Genomic DNA, 15,764 nt, shown 5'->3' with positions numbered 1-15,764 from the left:
CAAGAAATTGTATATGGCCAATTTAGTGATCTTCTCTTAAGACCATCTTCACCCTACCCATCCTTTCAAATCTCTCCAAGAACAAACCAGAAAATCAACAAGGAAGTCACAAAGAACCCCAGAGTTACAACAAAGAAACTGCAGGCCATTTACAGCTGGAGAAAACCACTTGCTCTCCAAAAAGAACACTGTTGTCCATGTTCGTCAAAGATTATGTACCCAAGGCATCTGAAACCATGTTCTCTGGACAAATGAGTCAAAGATATAAGTTTTTGGCCTCAAAGAGAAATATTAGGTTCTGCAGAAGAAGAAATTCCATGTTGTGGCAGAATCTGAAATTATCTGTCCATGCAAGGCAACCCTCAAATGTAACAGAATTAAAGAAGTTCAGTAAGGAAGAATGGGACAATTATGATGTGAGAGACTGAACTACATTTACAGGAAAAAAATTGTCACAGTAATTGCTGCTCAAGAGAGTGCCACCAGTTACTGAATCAAAAGGTTCACATCCTTTATTGGGTATTAAATGTTACATACTGTAGTTTGAGAATAAATAAAGGTTGAAAGAAAATCTTATTTTGCATCATTTGTTTAATCAGGTTAACTTTATCTGTTACTTAGATTCAGAGCTCTAATAACACTTAACGCTTTCAAATATGTAAAATACATGAAAATACCCTCTATGGGACTTTGTCATTTAGAAATGACAGAAGAAAAAGTGCAATTTAAAAGAAAAAAAACACATTCAAATAATTACTCCCATAGAGGGTTAAGGGATTTACATGCATTTACTCAGCACTGTACCTTCTAAAAAACACTTTGTGATTCAGAACTCTGACAGTGTTACAGAAACTGGAATCTGTATTTCCAGTGAGATCCAATTACTGTACCTTGGAAAAGTTGAAAGATAATATCTGAAAGAGCTGAAATCTTCATCTGCTGGACATCCTTTCCATCAGTGTCCCATGTATCGTACAACTGCGAGATCAACTCGTATACCACCTTTTCATCTGGGAGGCAGAGAAATCAAGACGAAACAAGAGGTAAGAGCCAAGAATACTGTAAGAGTCAGATGGAGGAAAAGACTCCCTTCGATTTGTAATCCTCCTTATATTCTGAAGTTGCAGTATTTCACATGTACTTATTGTACCTTTAAAAATGATCTTCATAGAGTTGAGAATGGGTTTGCAGTCTTTGCCACAGTAGAGGTTCTCATGGAGGTCTAGCAGGCAAAGCAGGGTACTGCACCTTTTACATTTACACCGTTTACCTGTGAATGAGACCCACCGTCCAGGACAAAAAGGTACAATTTTAGAATGGAAAAAGAAAAGGTCACATTTTGTGTACTTTCCTGGAGAGCTAAAAAGTGACTAGTTAAAAAGAAATGTCAGTGTTCTGCCTACCTACACATAGGCCTGACAATTCCAAAGCAAATAATGAAATTATGAAATGTGCAAGCAATTGCAAATTATCACAATTTAAATTAAATCTGTCAGTTCATTACTTATGTTTAAAAATTTGGTTATAAGAAGCAGCAAATACATTAATTCCCTATGGAGTTGCATTAAGAGTGTCTTCTATGTCTTACTGCTGACTTGACTACTGTCACTCTTGCTGTTTCCATAATTTTACACAGAGAGATGTTGGGCATGTGTTGAGGAGGTAACTGAGGTGGTTGAAAAGATTGCAATTGTTTAGGGTAGGCAGAACAAAATATTATTTGTAAAGGAAATACAGTATTAGTAGGGAGATTAAGTTTAAGTTACAGTTATGTTAGATACAGCAGACCTATTCTCAAATAAATTAGCCTTGAAGTGGTAAAAAAAAGATTCCCAGAAAGATCTGGGAACAGGTTAGGGCCTGCAAATTATGAAGTACAGATCTGTCCCAGAGAAAACACAATATTAATGGGGTGTTTGCAGAAGACCAGGCATTTGTGAACCCTGGTAGTGGCTTCTTCTCTTGTAAGGTGATTTCTAAACAAATTCCAGCAAAACAACTGTGGTGTTCTGGAATTTTGTGGATTGTTGGACAGTGAAAGTTACTTAAGCTTCTTCAGTTAATTATCATGTTTGTCCCAGTTGGTCAATGGAAATAAAAAACAGCAACTTATTTTAAAAACCTTACATAATACATAAGAATAGCTTTAATAGCACTGTAGCCTCACTGGCATTCTTTCTTGCTCCACAGAATATCATTACAGGGCCCTTAGGATTCTAGGTAACCTAGAAACTCCAGTCTTCAAACCAGCAGAATTGATCAGTAGCTGATCCAGGTGTGAAGACTTCAGTGCAGGAGACCAGGAATAGGAACCACTGAGCCAACATGTAGATCTCAGGATTCAGGGACAGGCATATTCTTCTGGATCAATCAGAATCCAGAAGAATATACTTTTAACTTAGGATTGTTTGGGCCTGGCACTGGGTGGATTTACATTTCTGAAGGATATTAGGTCAAACCTTGTACCAGTCTAGATTCTGTCTTTATTGGCTAGTATTGACCCTGCTGGACAGACAAGAGTGGGAGCCACTGCTAAGGAGTCTGGTCTTGAATGAGAGAGGCTCGGTGAAGGATTGCTCAGGATTATCTGAAGACCTTCCCCTAAACAACAACACCTACACTAAGCCCCCTTTACCTGGAGCACGGTCATCCTCATTTTCCTCCACATCACTGAATACCTACTGTAACTCCAACACCTGCTGCAATATGTAAAGGCTACAGTACCACTGTAAAAGCAATCAGGCCACTAATTGTGGAAAAGCAACAGAAAATAAGAGCATCTCACCTGCAGGAATCTCTGCGCATCTTGTACGTGCCATCACCCTGGTTTCAGAATGGAAGGATAAGAAGCTGAATATTGTATCTGGAACAAAAAGAGCTTCTGATTAGACTTCAAGGTCTGATCCAGTGTTTCAGATGTTCCAGTTTCCATCAAGTCTGTGTCGTCTTCCACATATGACCAGGAATTCCTTGAGCTTTACTGGAAAATCAAATCAGATGCGATACTGGAAGGAATAAGTGAATTTACCAGGTTAGCCTCAGCTTGCTATATTTTATAATAATAATAATTGCTTACACTTATATAGCACTTTACAGATCATGGGGACTCCCCCTCCACCACCAATGTGCAGCCCCACCTGGGTGATGTAACAGCAGCCATAGTGAGCCAGAACACTCACCACACATTAGCTATTAGTGGAGAGGAGAACAGAGTAATGAAGCCAATTGATAGATGGGGATTATTAGGAGATTGTGATTGGTAAGGGCCAATTGGAAATTTGGCCAGGAAGCCAGGGTAACACCCCTACTCTTTTCAAGAAATGCCCTGGGATTTTTAATGACCACAGAGAGTCAGGACCTCAGTTTTACGTCTCGTCCAAAGGACGGCACATATTTGTATACAGTACAGTGTCCCCATCACTATACTGGGGCATTAGGACCCACATAGGCAGTAGGGAGAGCGCCCCCTGCTGGCCCCACTAACACCTCTTCCAGCAGCAACCTTAGGTTTTCCCAGGAGGTCTCCTATCCAGGTACTAACCAGGCTCACACCTGCTTAGCTTCAGTGGGTTGCAGGGTGATGTATTAGGGTACTAGAATTTGTCTTGTGTCTGAAAGTTTGCAGTGTTCTGTTCTAAATGATCCAGCGTTCTTATCCAGCTATTTCCTTAGGGAATCTGGGGTACAGGCCTCCACAACACTACTATTCAGGACGTATAGAGTGAGGTATCAGCCATGGTGTTGAAGCTGATACCCTGTTTTTTCAAGAAAAAGCTGGATGAGTTTCCTGGATTAAATACTATACTGTAGCTACTAACTGCCAAACAGGCTGGAGGGGCCAGTTGCCTCCACTGTAGCTGTTCTTGTGCTCTTAATTGAGAGCAGCACCACTGCTCCTGTCATACCCTGTGCATCGCTGTGGAGTGGATTGGACACTGGGGTGTGTTATACATGTATGTCCTCATAGTGGGGCTTAGAAGAAAGCCCACTGTCCCTCTTTCTGCTGTGCTGCTACCAGGGATTTAGAAGTGTGTCAGCCTGACTAACACACGTTAATTACAAATTGGATGGTCATTAAACAAACCATGGATTTTTGCTTAATAAAATGCACAAAAATAAAAATACCTTTAACAACTTTTATGTTCTGCTCCATATCGCCTATTGCACTGCCACACAATCCTGAAAAAAACAGAGAACAGTATGAACTGAATGACAAAGATTTGGATTTGAACTAACTTTGACTTCCTCACCCCACATGAATGCTAGCAATCCGTGACGGTCAGCAGTGACTTGTTTTGAAGTTGTCACTCAATTACACCTGTAAAGTCCTTCCTAAAGAAATACTTGGATTTGTTCGCATTCTTTTGCACACTTTTCAGTTTTATTAGCTATATCATTTCATAGGTTTTTCCCATGAGAAATGTGTCACTTATATTTACTGATACATTACTAAGTATTTATAAAGCACTAAACACCTCTATATTCTAATCTTCTTAAAACAGCAGGCCACTTTACTGTACATACATAATGAGGAAATGTATTTAACCATCAATCAATAAATCCCTGGATTTCAATTTGATGCAGCAAATGAAAATGTCCAGAACAGATTTCAAATGTATAAAAACTCTTTAACTTATAAATTTGTATAGTGTGTATCTGTCACATTTTTAAAGAAGTGTTAGTATCAGTTTTTAATATAAAAATATAGACAATGACTATAAATTTCGGGGTGGAGCGGTGGCTCTGTGGCTAAGGATCTGTGCCTGTGGCTGAAAGGTTGCCAGTTCAAATCCCACAGCCAGCAGAGGAATCCTACTCTGTTGGGCTCCTGAGCAAGGCCCTTAACCCCAACTGCTCCAGGGGCATTGTACAATGGCAGACCCTGTGCTCTGACCCCAGGCTCTCTCCCTCTCTGTGTCTCATGGAGAGCAAGCTGGGGTATGTGAAAAGACAATTCCTAATGCAAGAAATTGTAAAGGGTTAATAAATAAACAATAAACCCTGATATTATTAAATGTTCATCACATAGATGTCATTATGCCTGGCATCCTATACAAAAAACATTCTGAAAATAGGTCACGTAAATAATATAAGATAAGATCACTTTATTGGCTATATACAATTTCTTGTATTAGGAATTTGTCTTTTCACACTCCCCAACTTGCTCTCCATGAGACACACAGGGAGAGAAGCTTGGGCTTAGAATGTAGGTTCAGCCATTTATACAGCATCCCTGGAGCAGTTGGGGTTAAGGGCCTTGCTCAGGGGCCCAACAGCATAGTACTCTGCTGCCAGCTGCGGGATACAAACCGGCAACCATCCAGCCACAAGTGCAGATCCTTAGCCAAAGAGCCACTGCTCCAGTATCTACAAACCCACCAGAAGCACCTTCCTGACAGACGGAAAATGACCTCTAAACCATGATATTGAAATAACATGGAACTCAAAGCTGGAGATTCTCTCTAGAGCCGTAAAGTGAAACACAGTTTACATCTGTTTGGCATGACACTGCTCTGTCTAAACCTCTCTCAGAATCAGCTGCCCGACAGTAAGATTTCTGTCTCTAAATCTCACAGATGAGCTGTTTGAGAGGACACAGTGTTTCAAGAAGGAAGAGACAGAGACCTTGCAAGTATAGAATGTCCATCTCATCTTTGTGTTTTATCTTGTTTCCTCCACTGAACTGACTCCCAAGGACACTGGTGTCTACAAAGGCTCCATACTCAGGGTACCCTGCTTCATGACGGGTTATTTCAAACCAAATCCCTGCAAAGGGAAAAGACAGGAAGGAAAGGAAGACAGAGAAACAGAATTCGAGAAACTCCTCAGAATTGTTATGACCACGCAGCCCCCCTCCCCAGGAAACGGGGGATGATGTGGAGGTGTAATGGACCCAAGATTAAGGGCATAACAGTTCAGGGGGAGTGGCCGGTCACTGCTCCTTGAGTGGTAGACAGGCTCACGCAGAGCAGTGACAGCCTGATGTGGATCTGTTGCTAGCGACCATGCTCCAGGAGCAGGGACCACCCGACTCATCGGAGACTCTACATTGTCCGGATTCCTAACAACTAGGCTCCAGGAGCAGGGATCGCTCGGATATCGAATAGTCCATTGGGACTGCCCAGGAAAGGGGATGAAATTGGATGTAGGACAGGAGTATAGGGAAAGCAGGTGCAGGAAGGCCACCAGATCCTGGAACTGTTTTTTGTTCCAGGGCACAGTTTAGATCTGAGGGGTCCAACCCTTGGGCTGGGCAGGATACTCCCAGTCAGGGAGGTCATCCACAATGCTGATTGCTGGGCTGACCATGCTGTCAGGCTGGGCCAAGGGTCACTTGCTGAGGTCCAGTACAAAGCTGGGTCAAGACCTCTGGTCCACAGTCAGCAGCCAGGAGGAGCCCTGGACATCATAGCTGTGAGCAGAGCTCCCAAGCAGAGCCCAGGAGAACTGGAAACTAAGAACAGGAAGGGCTCCACCTGGGAAGCTGGAAGATAACTCAGAAGTGAACTGTTGTAAAGGTCATTTCCAAGGAGAGACAGAAAAGGTTGTAATGGCTCAGAGCACCTGGTACCGTGTGACTTCTCACTACAGCCAGGTGCTCTGCAATATCCTGTCTCTTCAGTGTTCCAGGCAGAGCGGAGATGTGGCCGCCCGCTGCTGCAGCTGCAAAACGCCCTGCTTTGTTGCAGTGGGGCAGACGAAACTAGAATAGTTCTAAAGATAGACATCACCAGTCCACTGCAATCTTCTCACTAAAGTAAAGTTATGCCACTTCCTCTGATCTAAGAAATCTGTTGGCTGTTTTATGGTGAATTCAAAACTCTCCATCTTCTTTCCCAAACACAAAACAGCTTACTTCACTGCTGCTGCTTCTGAAGCACTGGCTACTAACACTTCTATAAGCACTACCAGGGAAGCGTAGAGCAGTGTTTAGTGCTCTGGAATTCTCTCAGGGAGACTGGGAGTTCAGACACTGCAGCTATGTCTTTAATAAGATAGTTTACTCAGGTTTCTTCAGTGCCCTGCTGTATTAGCACAAAATGTTATGGAAAACAATTTACTATTGATGTTATGTCTCACTACTGCTATTGTTGCATTTACTTTGCAACTTAGATTAATCCTAATAAAATATCATAATTGTATAAAATATACAGTATTACAGAATTATGGCCTCTAGAACAAATATGTGCCTTTGTTGTGTTTTTCCTTTTTCATTTGTGACTTGTCCACAGCTGCGTAGATGGGGTAGGGATTGGTCATGTCCACATCTTCTTCCTTTGAAAGTTTGCGGTCATCCATCTGGGAAGAGACAAGCATGTGTGAATAAACATTAAAGTCCATAGATGAGCCACAAGACATGTCCCAGATCTGAAGATCAGTTATGATAAAAGCCTGAAGGAGCTACGGAGGACTAACACTACAAATATGCAGCGTACGCTTTCTGAGAAATTAGATTTTAATGGTGGTATGGAGACATAAACACACATATGCCAATGAAGGTGGAGACCAATATGCTCAGTGTGAGCTGGGTGACGTGGTTTATCAGCTGGCTCTCACACCTCTCTAATAAAACACAAACACCAGCTACACTATCAAAACAAGAGTCTCAAAAGGCTTACATCCTATAGACCCAGAAACACATTCCACATGTTGCTGACAATGGGTGATAAAAATCTGGATTTAACCGCCTGTAAGGGTGCTGTCTGTCCTGGAGAACTAGAATCAACATTGCAACAAGTTGCCACATGACCTGACCGGGATTTGGATACAATGTATTTTGAAACCCCTAGAGATGGAGACCGCTGTACAGTGAAAGGAGACTGACAGAAAAACACAACAGGCCTTTCTCCTTTTTGCTCCTCTCAGGAGCTCCAAGTAACACTACTTCCTCATCACCATACTCATCGTTTCAGACAAGTCAGAGTAACATTCCCTTCCTCTTGCAGATAGCACCCCAGGTCCAGAATTGAACCCAGCACCCCAGCACTGCAAAACAGCAGTGGTAACCATTTTACCACCATGCCATTATATCAGGTTTGTCACTCTTAATAATAATAATAATAATAATAATAATAATAATAATAATAATAATAATAATAATAATAATAATAATAATAATAATAATAATAAAACAATTGCCTGTTACTGTATTGTGTTTTGGTTCTTGAAAGTGACAAGTACTTCAAAATGATGGCTGCTTGGGTTGGTTTTGGCACAATATTAATAATTCTCAAAACATCTCACAGTTCACAGTTTGAGTAGTATTTTTCTCAAACTACACAAGGCATGTGTGATCCTAAAATACAGAAGAAGTTGCAAGCATCCCAGCATCTAACTATATGTTATGTAATGGTTATACTGTATATGCACATTGCATTCTTTTTTTTCTTACTGTTTTTTTTTAACTTTGGAAAACTTAAAGAGCACTGAAGATAGTTATTAACAAAACAATGTGTTTATAGAAAGCTTTGTTCTTAAAACAACATCAAAGTAAATGTCATTTTACAGTATTTGTGTGTCTTATTATATATTGGTCTCATTCTGTCCTCATGAATATACAGTACTGAAGGCATAAAGGGTTGTCCTGTCCTGTTTTGTTTTATAATGTGTTTTTCCTGTTGCTATAGCTTAGTGCAGCTGCTTCCTATCTGTGTCTACGCGCTCAGAACAGAAGACGGTACCTGACCCTGGCTGTATTCCCAGGGACATGACTGAGTCACTGTGCCTTGTACTCATCCTCCTAGCTAACACAAGGAACTCTAGCATAAAGGCAGCTTGTCATCAATCACATGGGAGGTGTACTGAATATCCCACATTACAGAATTTTGCATAGAAGTTTCACACAATAAGACCATACATAGCCATACTTTAAGTAGTGGGAGTGCTTTTTAACTTGTTTTGATTACACTGTATAAAAGATCACCTTTGTACTGTTTTTCTTTGAGTCTGGCTTGCGAGAGCTGGGCTCCCGTATGTATATGTAACAAAGAAGACTTCTGCTACATAGACATCTGAATTCCTGTCATTTTGTTGGGCACGACAACACTGTATTTACTGTAAACCAGATGAAGTTCTCAAAGCACAATGCTGCAGGTGTTGGCCTGGCTTGGGCACACATTCAAGGAGGTGAACAGCGATGACAGTGAGGTTGAAGAGAATCTTAACTTGTTAATTAAGTGCAAGAAATGCAACTCGAATTTAGCATCCATCCAATTAATGGATGTTACAGCTTGAAAATGTATGAGCTGTGTTTGTTAATACAATAATAGCAATTGTAGCAGTTTCCTGAACAATAACTGTCTCTAACAGAAAATTAGTTTTGTATTTTTCTGCATTAACGGGAATATACATTTTTACCAGTATTTCCAGTTGTGTATTTTGCAATCAGTGTCTACTGTGTGTCTGCGATTTCTGATATCTGTAGGGTAGCTGGGATTCTCACACTTCAAATTCAGCTAGAGATCCCGTTTTGCTAGATTACAGGTAGGTCATCTGTTTAAGGTGTAAACAATTGACACAAAACTGCGATTTTTCAATCCTGCTTCCCTGCAAGCCAAATCTCTCTTGAATGATTAACTCTCCAGAATCTGATCAACACAGAACTGTCTCATGCTGACATCTAGTGACTATTCTTGTTTACTGCACTCTCTTAAACACCCTTTCCCTCATTGTCCAAATGTCTTACTTTGCTGCAGTGTTTTATAGAATCATCATGTTTTCATTGTTATTTTATCATTAATGATATTTTATTTAGTTCATTTTATCTCTGAACACATGCAATTGATTACTTAATCAATCTCTTCCCTTCACAGACAAATTTGTGAATTATTTTAGGAAAAGAAGTATTGATCATGTAGAGATAGGCAATAGATTCCTACAACAAGCTGTATTACCTAAGGACTTCTGTAAAGCCAGTTCACAAACACAACCAGCCAGATACAAAGAGACACTGAGGAATGAGAAAAGAATGAGAGCTGGACTCACATAGAGACCGATACACACAAGAAGCAATACTGACCTCTTTCACCACTTTGTAAACAAAACCTGCAGCCCATACATCTGTTAAGGAAAACTTCTCATCCTCTGTTGCTTCGTGGAGTTTTTGCCTCATTTTTAAAAAGCTGAAATTGTCCATGCTGAGTGTTTCCACCATCTTTGTCTCTGCCTCCTCCACGTGAGAGGACCACTGTGGGTCACGATACAGAGAGGACATACACCTGCAGAGTTAGACACACAAGCACACAGATTAGGAAAGAAACTGAAAACATTTCAACAAGGTATCCACTCTCTGCAGCTAATTCTATAGTTCTCTTTCAACATTCTGGATTACCTTATGAATATCCTGGGTTACATTACACTAAATCTGAGCTGAATTCACAGGCTCACATCTGATCTCGCAGCCCAGTGTCTCAGACTCACCAGGTGGATCCTGATACTCCACACAGGTACATGATGGTGTCCAGCAGGTTCTGAGCCCCCAGCTCAGTTAAAGTCCCCGTAAGAGCCACCATGGCGCGCAGACCCCCCCCAGAGCCCAGTACAGCGATGGGGGGAACACAGGCCTGATTGAGGAAGAGAGGTGAAGACAGAATCTAACACAGGGGAGGTTATGTGGACCAGGATAGTGACTGCTCTTTTGCTACTTACTCGCTCTTTCAGTTAGAGGTTTTCAGATATAGCAGCCCATTGTGATTCTTATAGATGCTTTGTGTTAAAATACTGATATTTAAAAAATATATATTGTAAAGCTTAAAATCTGATTTCTCTTTATCTTTCTTTTTCTCCCAAAAACACTTCTACCAGGAAATTTTGGTTATTATTGAAGTCTTACTGTTCTGCTTCAGTATGCCTCTATATCTCACACAGTCAGTGTGCAGCAAAGTCTCTGGTCTTGCAAACAGAGGGTTGTGTGATCACTGTCCCATTACTGCACTGTCCTGCTGCTATATGTGAACAGGATACTTCACCTGTACTGCTCCAGTCCTCCCAGCTGTACAAATGGGTGCAGCATTGCTGAGGGTGACCCTGTGGCAGACTGGCTTCCAGTCCAGAAGGAGAACCTTCTGACCTTTTATCAGTCTGGATACCAGGGGGAGCTTGAGCATAAGCAGCTGTTAGACTAGAGTGGGAACTTTATCTCACCGCATACAGTATAGGGTGGTGTAGTGTAGAGGGTAAGCCCTGTAGGGGAGTCATGTAGTTTCTAGTCCGCTTGATGCTATAGAAAGCAGGATGAGAACTGGTCCAGTGAGCTGCTGTGGCTCTGGGATGGACTGTCTCTTTTATAGTTATTCAGATAACACACAGAGTGCTTACATTGTCTAAAGACAGAATTTGTACATTCTGGAGTGATTAAAGAAGCAAATATTGTAAAATGATTTTTAGAGATGCAGCGAGGTGCATCCTTATTTTCTTAAACTGCTCATTTGACTACTTTGAGCATAGTTAAGGCAGTATTCTATTTGGGCTGATATGACTGAAGTTCAGGTTGTTGTTTGGAGTAATGTGTAAAGTTTTGTAGTATCATTGTGGTTTATACTGTAGCTGTACCATATTGCGGATTATAATTAATAATTAGTATCTTTATTATTAATATATACGTATATATTTGTTGGTATTTTTCAACGACGTTCTCATAAATCATTTATTTTCAAATGCCAAAAAAAACATTTGATTAGGAGTTCAAATAAATCAGCTACATGTACAGTATCTGTATGTTACTTGTATGTTGACAGTAATTCCTGTACATTCTTCTGTATCAGCCTGACTCCCACGTTGCCCATTTATCACATTTCATGACACTGAACTCTATTGGAATCTATCAAATCATCTTACTTGAAATATTATTAGAATTTGAATACTGTATAGGAATAAATATACAGTAGGTTAATTCCATGTTGAAAAAACATACCATTCCTGCCTTTGCACTTCAAGATATTGTGAAACTAATAACTATATATGAGATTATGTCAAGTCATTACACATCACAATTTAAATCACTGTAAAACAGAAGTACTGTACAATACAGATAAAAAAACCTATCAGAATGGAATATCAAAACTCCTCACCTCATCACAAACAATCTGTAGGCTGCTCAGGGCTTTCTGAATTTTGAGTTTTCTCTTTTTAATGGCTTTGCTCTCCCCCTCACAGAGAGTGTGAGCAACTCGGATGTAAGAAGCACTGAAACAATGAGTGAAGTGACAGTGAGAAGATACTGTGGAAACATGACTGTCACATGTGTGGCACACAAACCCCGCTTTCACCTCACTGTTGATATACTGTAATGGACACAATTACATCTCTGTGATATACTGTACAGCACTGAACATAAACACAGTGACATCACTGTGATAAACTCCACACACACACAGTGACCAAATTGAGACATATACAGGTAAGTGCCCTACTGCCAGGTAACAGTTTCCCATATTTTAGCTAAATTTAAAGAAACTTACTTTTCAATTGGTGTGGTTTCCCTTCTCATTGCCTGTAATGGTACACAAATAAAGAAGCAGTTCTTATTATTCCATATTATTATTCCCAGATTGGGGTGGTGCGGTGCGGTGGCTCTGTGGCTAAGGATCTGCAGATGTGGCTGTGAAGTTGCTGGTTCATATCCTGTGGCCAGCAGAGGAATCCTACGCTGTTGGACCCCTGACCAAGGCCCTTAAACCCAACTCCTCCAGGGTTGTTGTATAAATGGCTGACCCCAAGCTTCTCCCCCTGTCTGTGTGTCTCATGAAGAGCAAGTTGAGGTATGTGAAAAGATAATTTCCTAATAGAAGAACTTGTATATGTGCAATAAAGTGATCTTATCTTATTACAGTTCTTAATCTTATTTCCAGACCTCAGTGGAGTGTTAAGGTGTTCGACTTTCTGCAGTTTCTATATGTATTAAATATTATTTTTTGGGAAAAAAATGTATATGGTTATGTATATTTTAATTTTTTCTCCCCCTCCTGTGTTGATTGACAGTTACTTCTGACTTTCGTGATTCAACCTCTGTTTCACACTGGGAAAATGAGAACCTGCAGACTCACTCTTCTGACTTGTCCACTTGCCAGAGGTATTCCACACCCTGCTTACAGGTAGGGTGTCAAATAGATTTTGCAATCACAGGTTAGTACCAGTTAGAGGAGCAGAGAGTCTTTCATTGACACAAGATAATCAGAAAAGTTAAAAATTAGATAACAAATTTCATTTTTAAGGTTAGAATTCAGAGGAGTCAAGCCCATCTACCATGTCATAGTCAGTAGTTCTTAGATTGGGGGATCTTATTTTGCCGTATCTCAAATGAAGTCAGGCTATTGGCCTCAAATACATGGATCTGTAGCTTGTCCCATACTCACTTTGTATACAGAAATGACTCCTGTTCTCAATTTTAAATGTATGTAATTCTGTGTAGTTTTCACTTATGACTGACTATAACAAACTAAATACAGAGAGCAAAACATACAGTTGTGTGTGTGGAATCGTAATTGTGCTTCTGTATTAAAGGATAGGAGAGAAATGGGTGCATAACATTGCATAGTTCTTATTTCCACAACGAAAACAGCTTTTCTGCAGTCCTGTTGTTCTGCTGATTGAGTGTGGATGGATATACTGTACATCCACACTCAATCAGTGGAGTGGAGTGTTCATGGATATGCTGTACATTTATATCCTGCATCTGATGCCATTTTTCATTGCTTTTTGGGTTTCCTTTTTGATATGTGGTCCTTATACTGCAGTGAATTTTTAAAAGGTAAATTAAAAAAAATAAAACTCTTTAAAGGCAGGTTGGATGCAGGGAGTTCAGCACTGCTAGGTCAGAGGGAGAGAACTGCAAGTTATGGTTCATTTTGTGTGTCTTTCACTGAGTGTTTGTACTGTACACATTATCAGACCCTATTATTATTATTATTATTATTATTATTATTATTATTATTATTAGACCCTGTTATCACAGTGTCTGAGTAGCTCTGGAAGGTGCCGGTGCTTTTCAGAATCGCCGTTTTTTGTTTGCTTTCATCGGACTGTCCAAGAAAACAAAATTACCCCAAACACATTACCAAGGCACTCTTATCAGCCTTCAAGTTTGAGTTGTATCATGTTACTCACTTTTTAAAAGCAAATAACATCCTTGCCTAATTAAAGGGCACTTCTGGGAATTTCTAAAAAAGTAAAAGTACATATCAGTGTAGAAGGCTGAAGCATCAGGTAATAATTTTAATATCACATTCTAAGCCTCAAAAGTAAGTTGAACCCTTGCTTTTTTGCTAGATCTTTTCCAAAATTAACTTTTAGTAATTAAGATGATAAATACTAATGTACCGTGAGGAGTTCCATATTGTTCTTGAAGAAAGTGTGCTGTTTGCTTGCTTCACTGGATCTGCCAAAGTAAAAATTCAACTTGTCAGGAGACAACTCTGCACATCTAGAGGACACTGGGATACAAGCACCCAAGAACAGGCTGGTTTAGACCAGAATAAAGAGAGGCACAGTCTTCCTGACACTGATTTTCAACCACATACAGTACTTCCCAGTGCCACATAATTAAAAGATGAGCTTCATGTCATATTCTTTCGCTTTCAGTCTGGACTGAATATGGTGCAGGAAAAGTGTCTCCTGGCAATTTGACTTCTTTTCACAAAAAAAAAGATGTTTTGCTTTACATCTCTGAAGCGTAATAGAGTTTATCAATTAATGATATTAATGATAAACCAGTACCTTCAATCATTAGATGCATTCATTTCTGAAATTTACTGCCTAGTTCTCTGTGTCAGTTTTTAAAAGATCATTTTCTCATCATAAATATTACAAAAATATTGCTTGACAACAAAACAAATGCAATCCTGCAATTTCTGAAGTATTTAATAATTGCATTTATTTAAATAGATATTTGGCATATTTACATTGTTACTGTGAATTATATTTAAAGACACATTAGAATGTCACTTCTAAATCAGTTTTCCTAAAACCCTGTGCAATATTTTTAATATATTCCACTAAGATATCAGACATGAATAATTGCGCATTGCAAAAAAGACCTTGAACCAGACAGTATTTAACACCCAATTTATATTGAAGATTATTGATTTTAATTGTCAAGAGGATTCATCAGTAAGTTAAAGTATAGGCCTATAGAACTATAGAAATTACATAAAGAATAAGTAGTAGTCACAGACAATCTCAGAAATGTTGCTCCAGTAGGTTCGTATGTGATCAGTTTTACAGTAGCAGGTTATAATAATGTGTCCAGTACATACTCACCTGTCTCTGATGTACCTGAGGAGCGAGATGTAGTCCAACTGTTCCACACAGATCATTTATACTCATCTGGAGGCTGAAACACTCCCAGCTGTGGACGTCAATGTGTCATGAGATACAAGGCGGAAGTCCTGGGCTGGAAGCCAGTTTGTGATTTCCACCATAACCTTTAAATCTTTATTTAATCAAAATGTGTGACAAATAAGGCAAGCCCAGACTGAAAAGTAGTTCCCGGTTTCATCCCTGAACACACCTTCGTCTCACCCTTTCTTCTAATATTTTTTTTAGCTTTGTTCTAACCTGAGTAGTCAATTCAAAACGTATTATTGTTTTATCATTTAGATGCAAATATATTTTTGAGGTCATGCACAGTTGATTGTTCAAAATCTTAGCATTAAAGATAGTTGCTTAGATGCAACATCACACTTCCTAGCTGGAGGAATTGAGAGCTCAGGTGGCAAAATGTAGGACTTGGTAGGTAATACATATTAATTCTTACAATTTCTTATTTC

The 15,764-nt window shown here is 39.7% G+C and overlaps 1 protein-coding gene across 3 annotated transcripts in view; it reads right to left on the bottom strand.

Moving 5' to 3' along the window:
* Positions 1-15,343, bottom strand: part of LOC138224129 (cytosolic phospholipase A2 gamma-like) — a 30,426-nt gene extending 15,083 nt beyond the window's left edge. For all 3 annotated transcript variants that reach the window (XR_011182471.1, XM_069180564.1, XM_069180565.1), the window contains exons 1-12: positions 15,256-15,343; positions 14,317-14,374; positions 12,459-12,490; positions 12,069-12,183; positions 10,420-10,562; positions 10,019-10,217; positions 7,191-7,299; positions 5,626-5,766; positions 4,126-4,179; positions 2,786-2,863; positions 1,151-1,270; positions 891-1,010 (exon numbers count right to left, since the gene is read on the bottom strand). Coding sequence is in view for 2 of the 3 variants with exons in the window: in XM_069180564.1 (XP_069036665.1) it covers positions 891-1,010; positions 1,151-1,270; positions 2,786-2,863; positions 4,126-4,179; positions 5,626-5,766; positions 7,191-7,299; positions 10,019-10,217; positions 10,420-10,562; positions 12,069-12,183; positions 12,459-12,490; positions 14,317-14,374; positions 15,256-15,311 (1,225 nt within the window). In the remaining variant the exon portion in view is untranslated. The remainder of the gene's footprint in view (positions 1-890; positions 1,011-1,150; positions 1,271-2,785; positions 2,864-4,125; positions 4,180-5,625; positions 5,767-7,190; positions 7,300-10,018; positions 10,218-10,419; positions 10,563-12,068; positions 12,184-12,458; positions 12,491-14,316; positions 14,375-15,255) is intronic.
* Positions 15,344-15,764: the final 421 nt, after the last annotated feature.

Source organism: Lepisosteus oculatus, chromosome 18, assembly GCF_040954835.1.
Source record: "Lepisosteus oculatus isolate fLepOcu1 chromosome 18, fLepOcu1.hap2, whole genome shotgun sequence".
NCBI classification, from domain to species: domain Eukaryota; kingdom Metazoa; phylum Chordata; class Actinopteri; order Semionotiformes; family Lepisosteidae; genus Lepisosteus; species Lepisosteus oculatus.
This window is presented reverse-complemented; position numbering and strand designations above follow the sequence as displayed.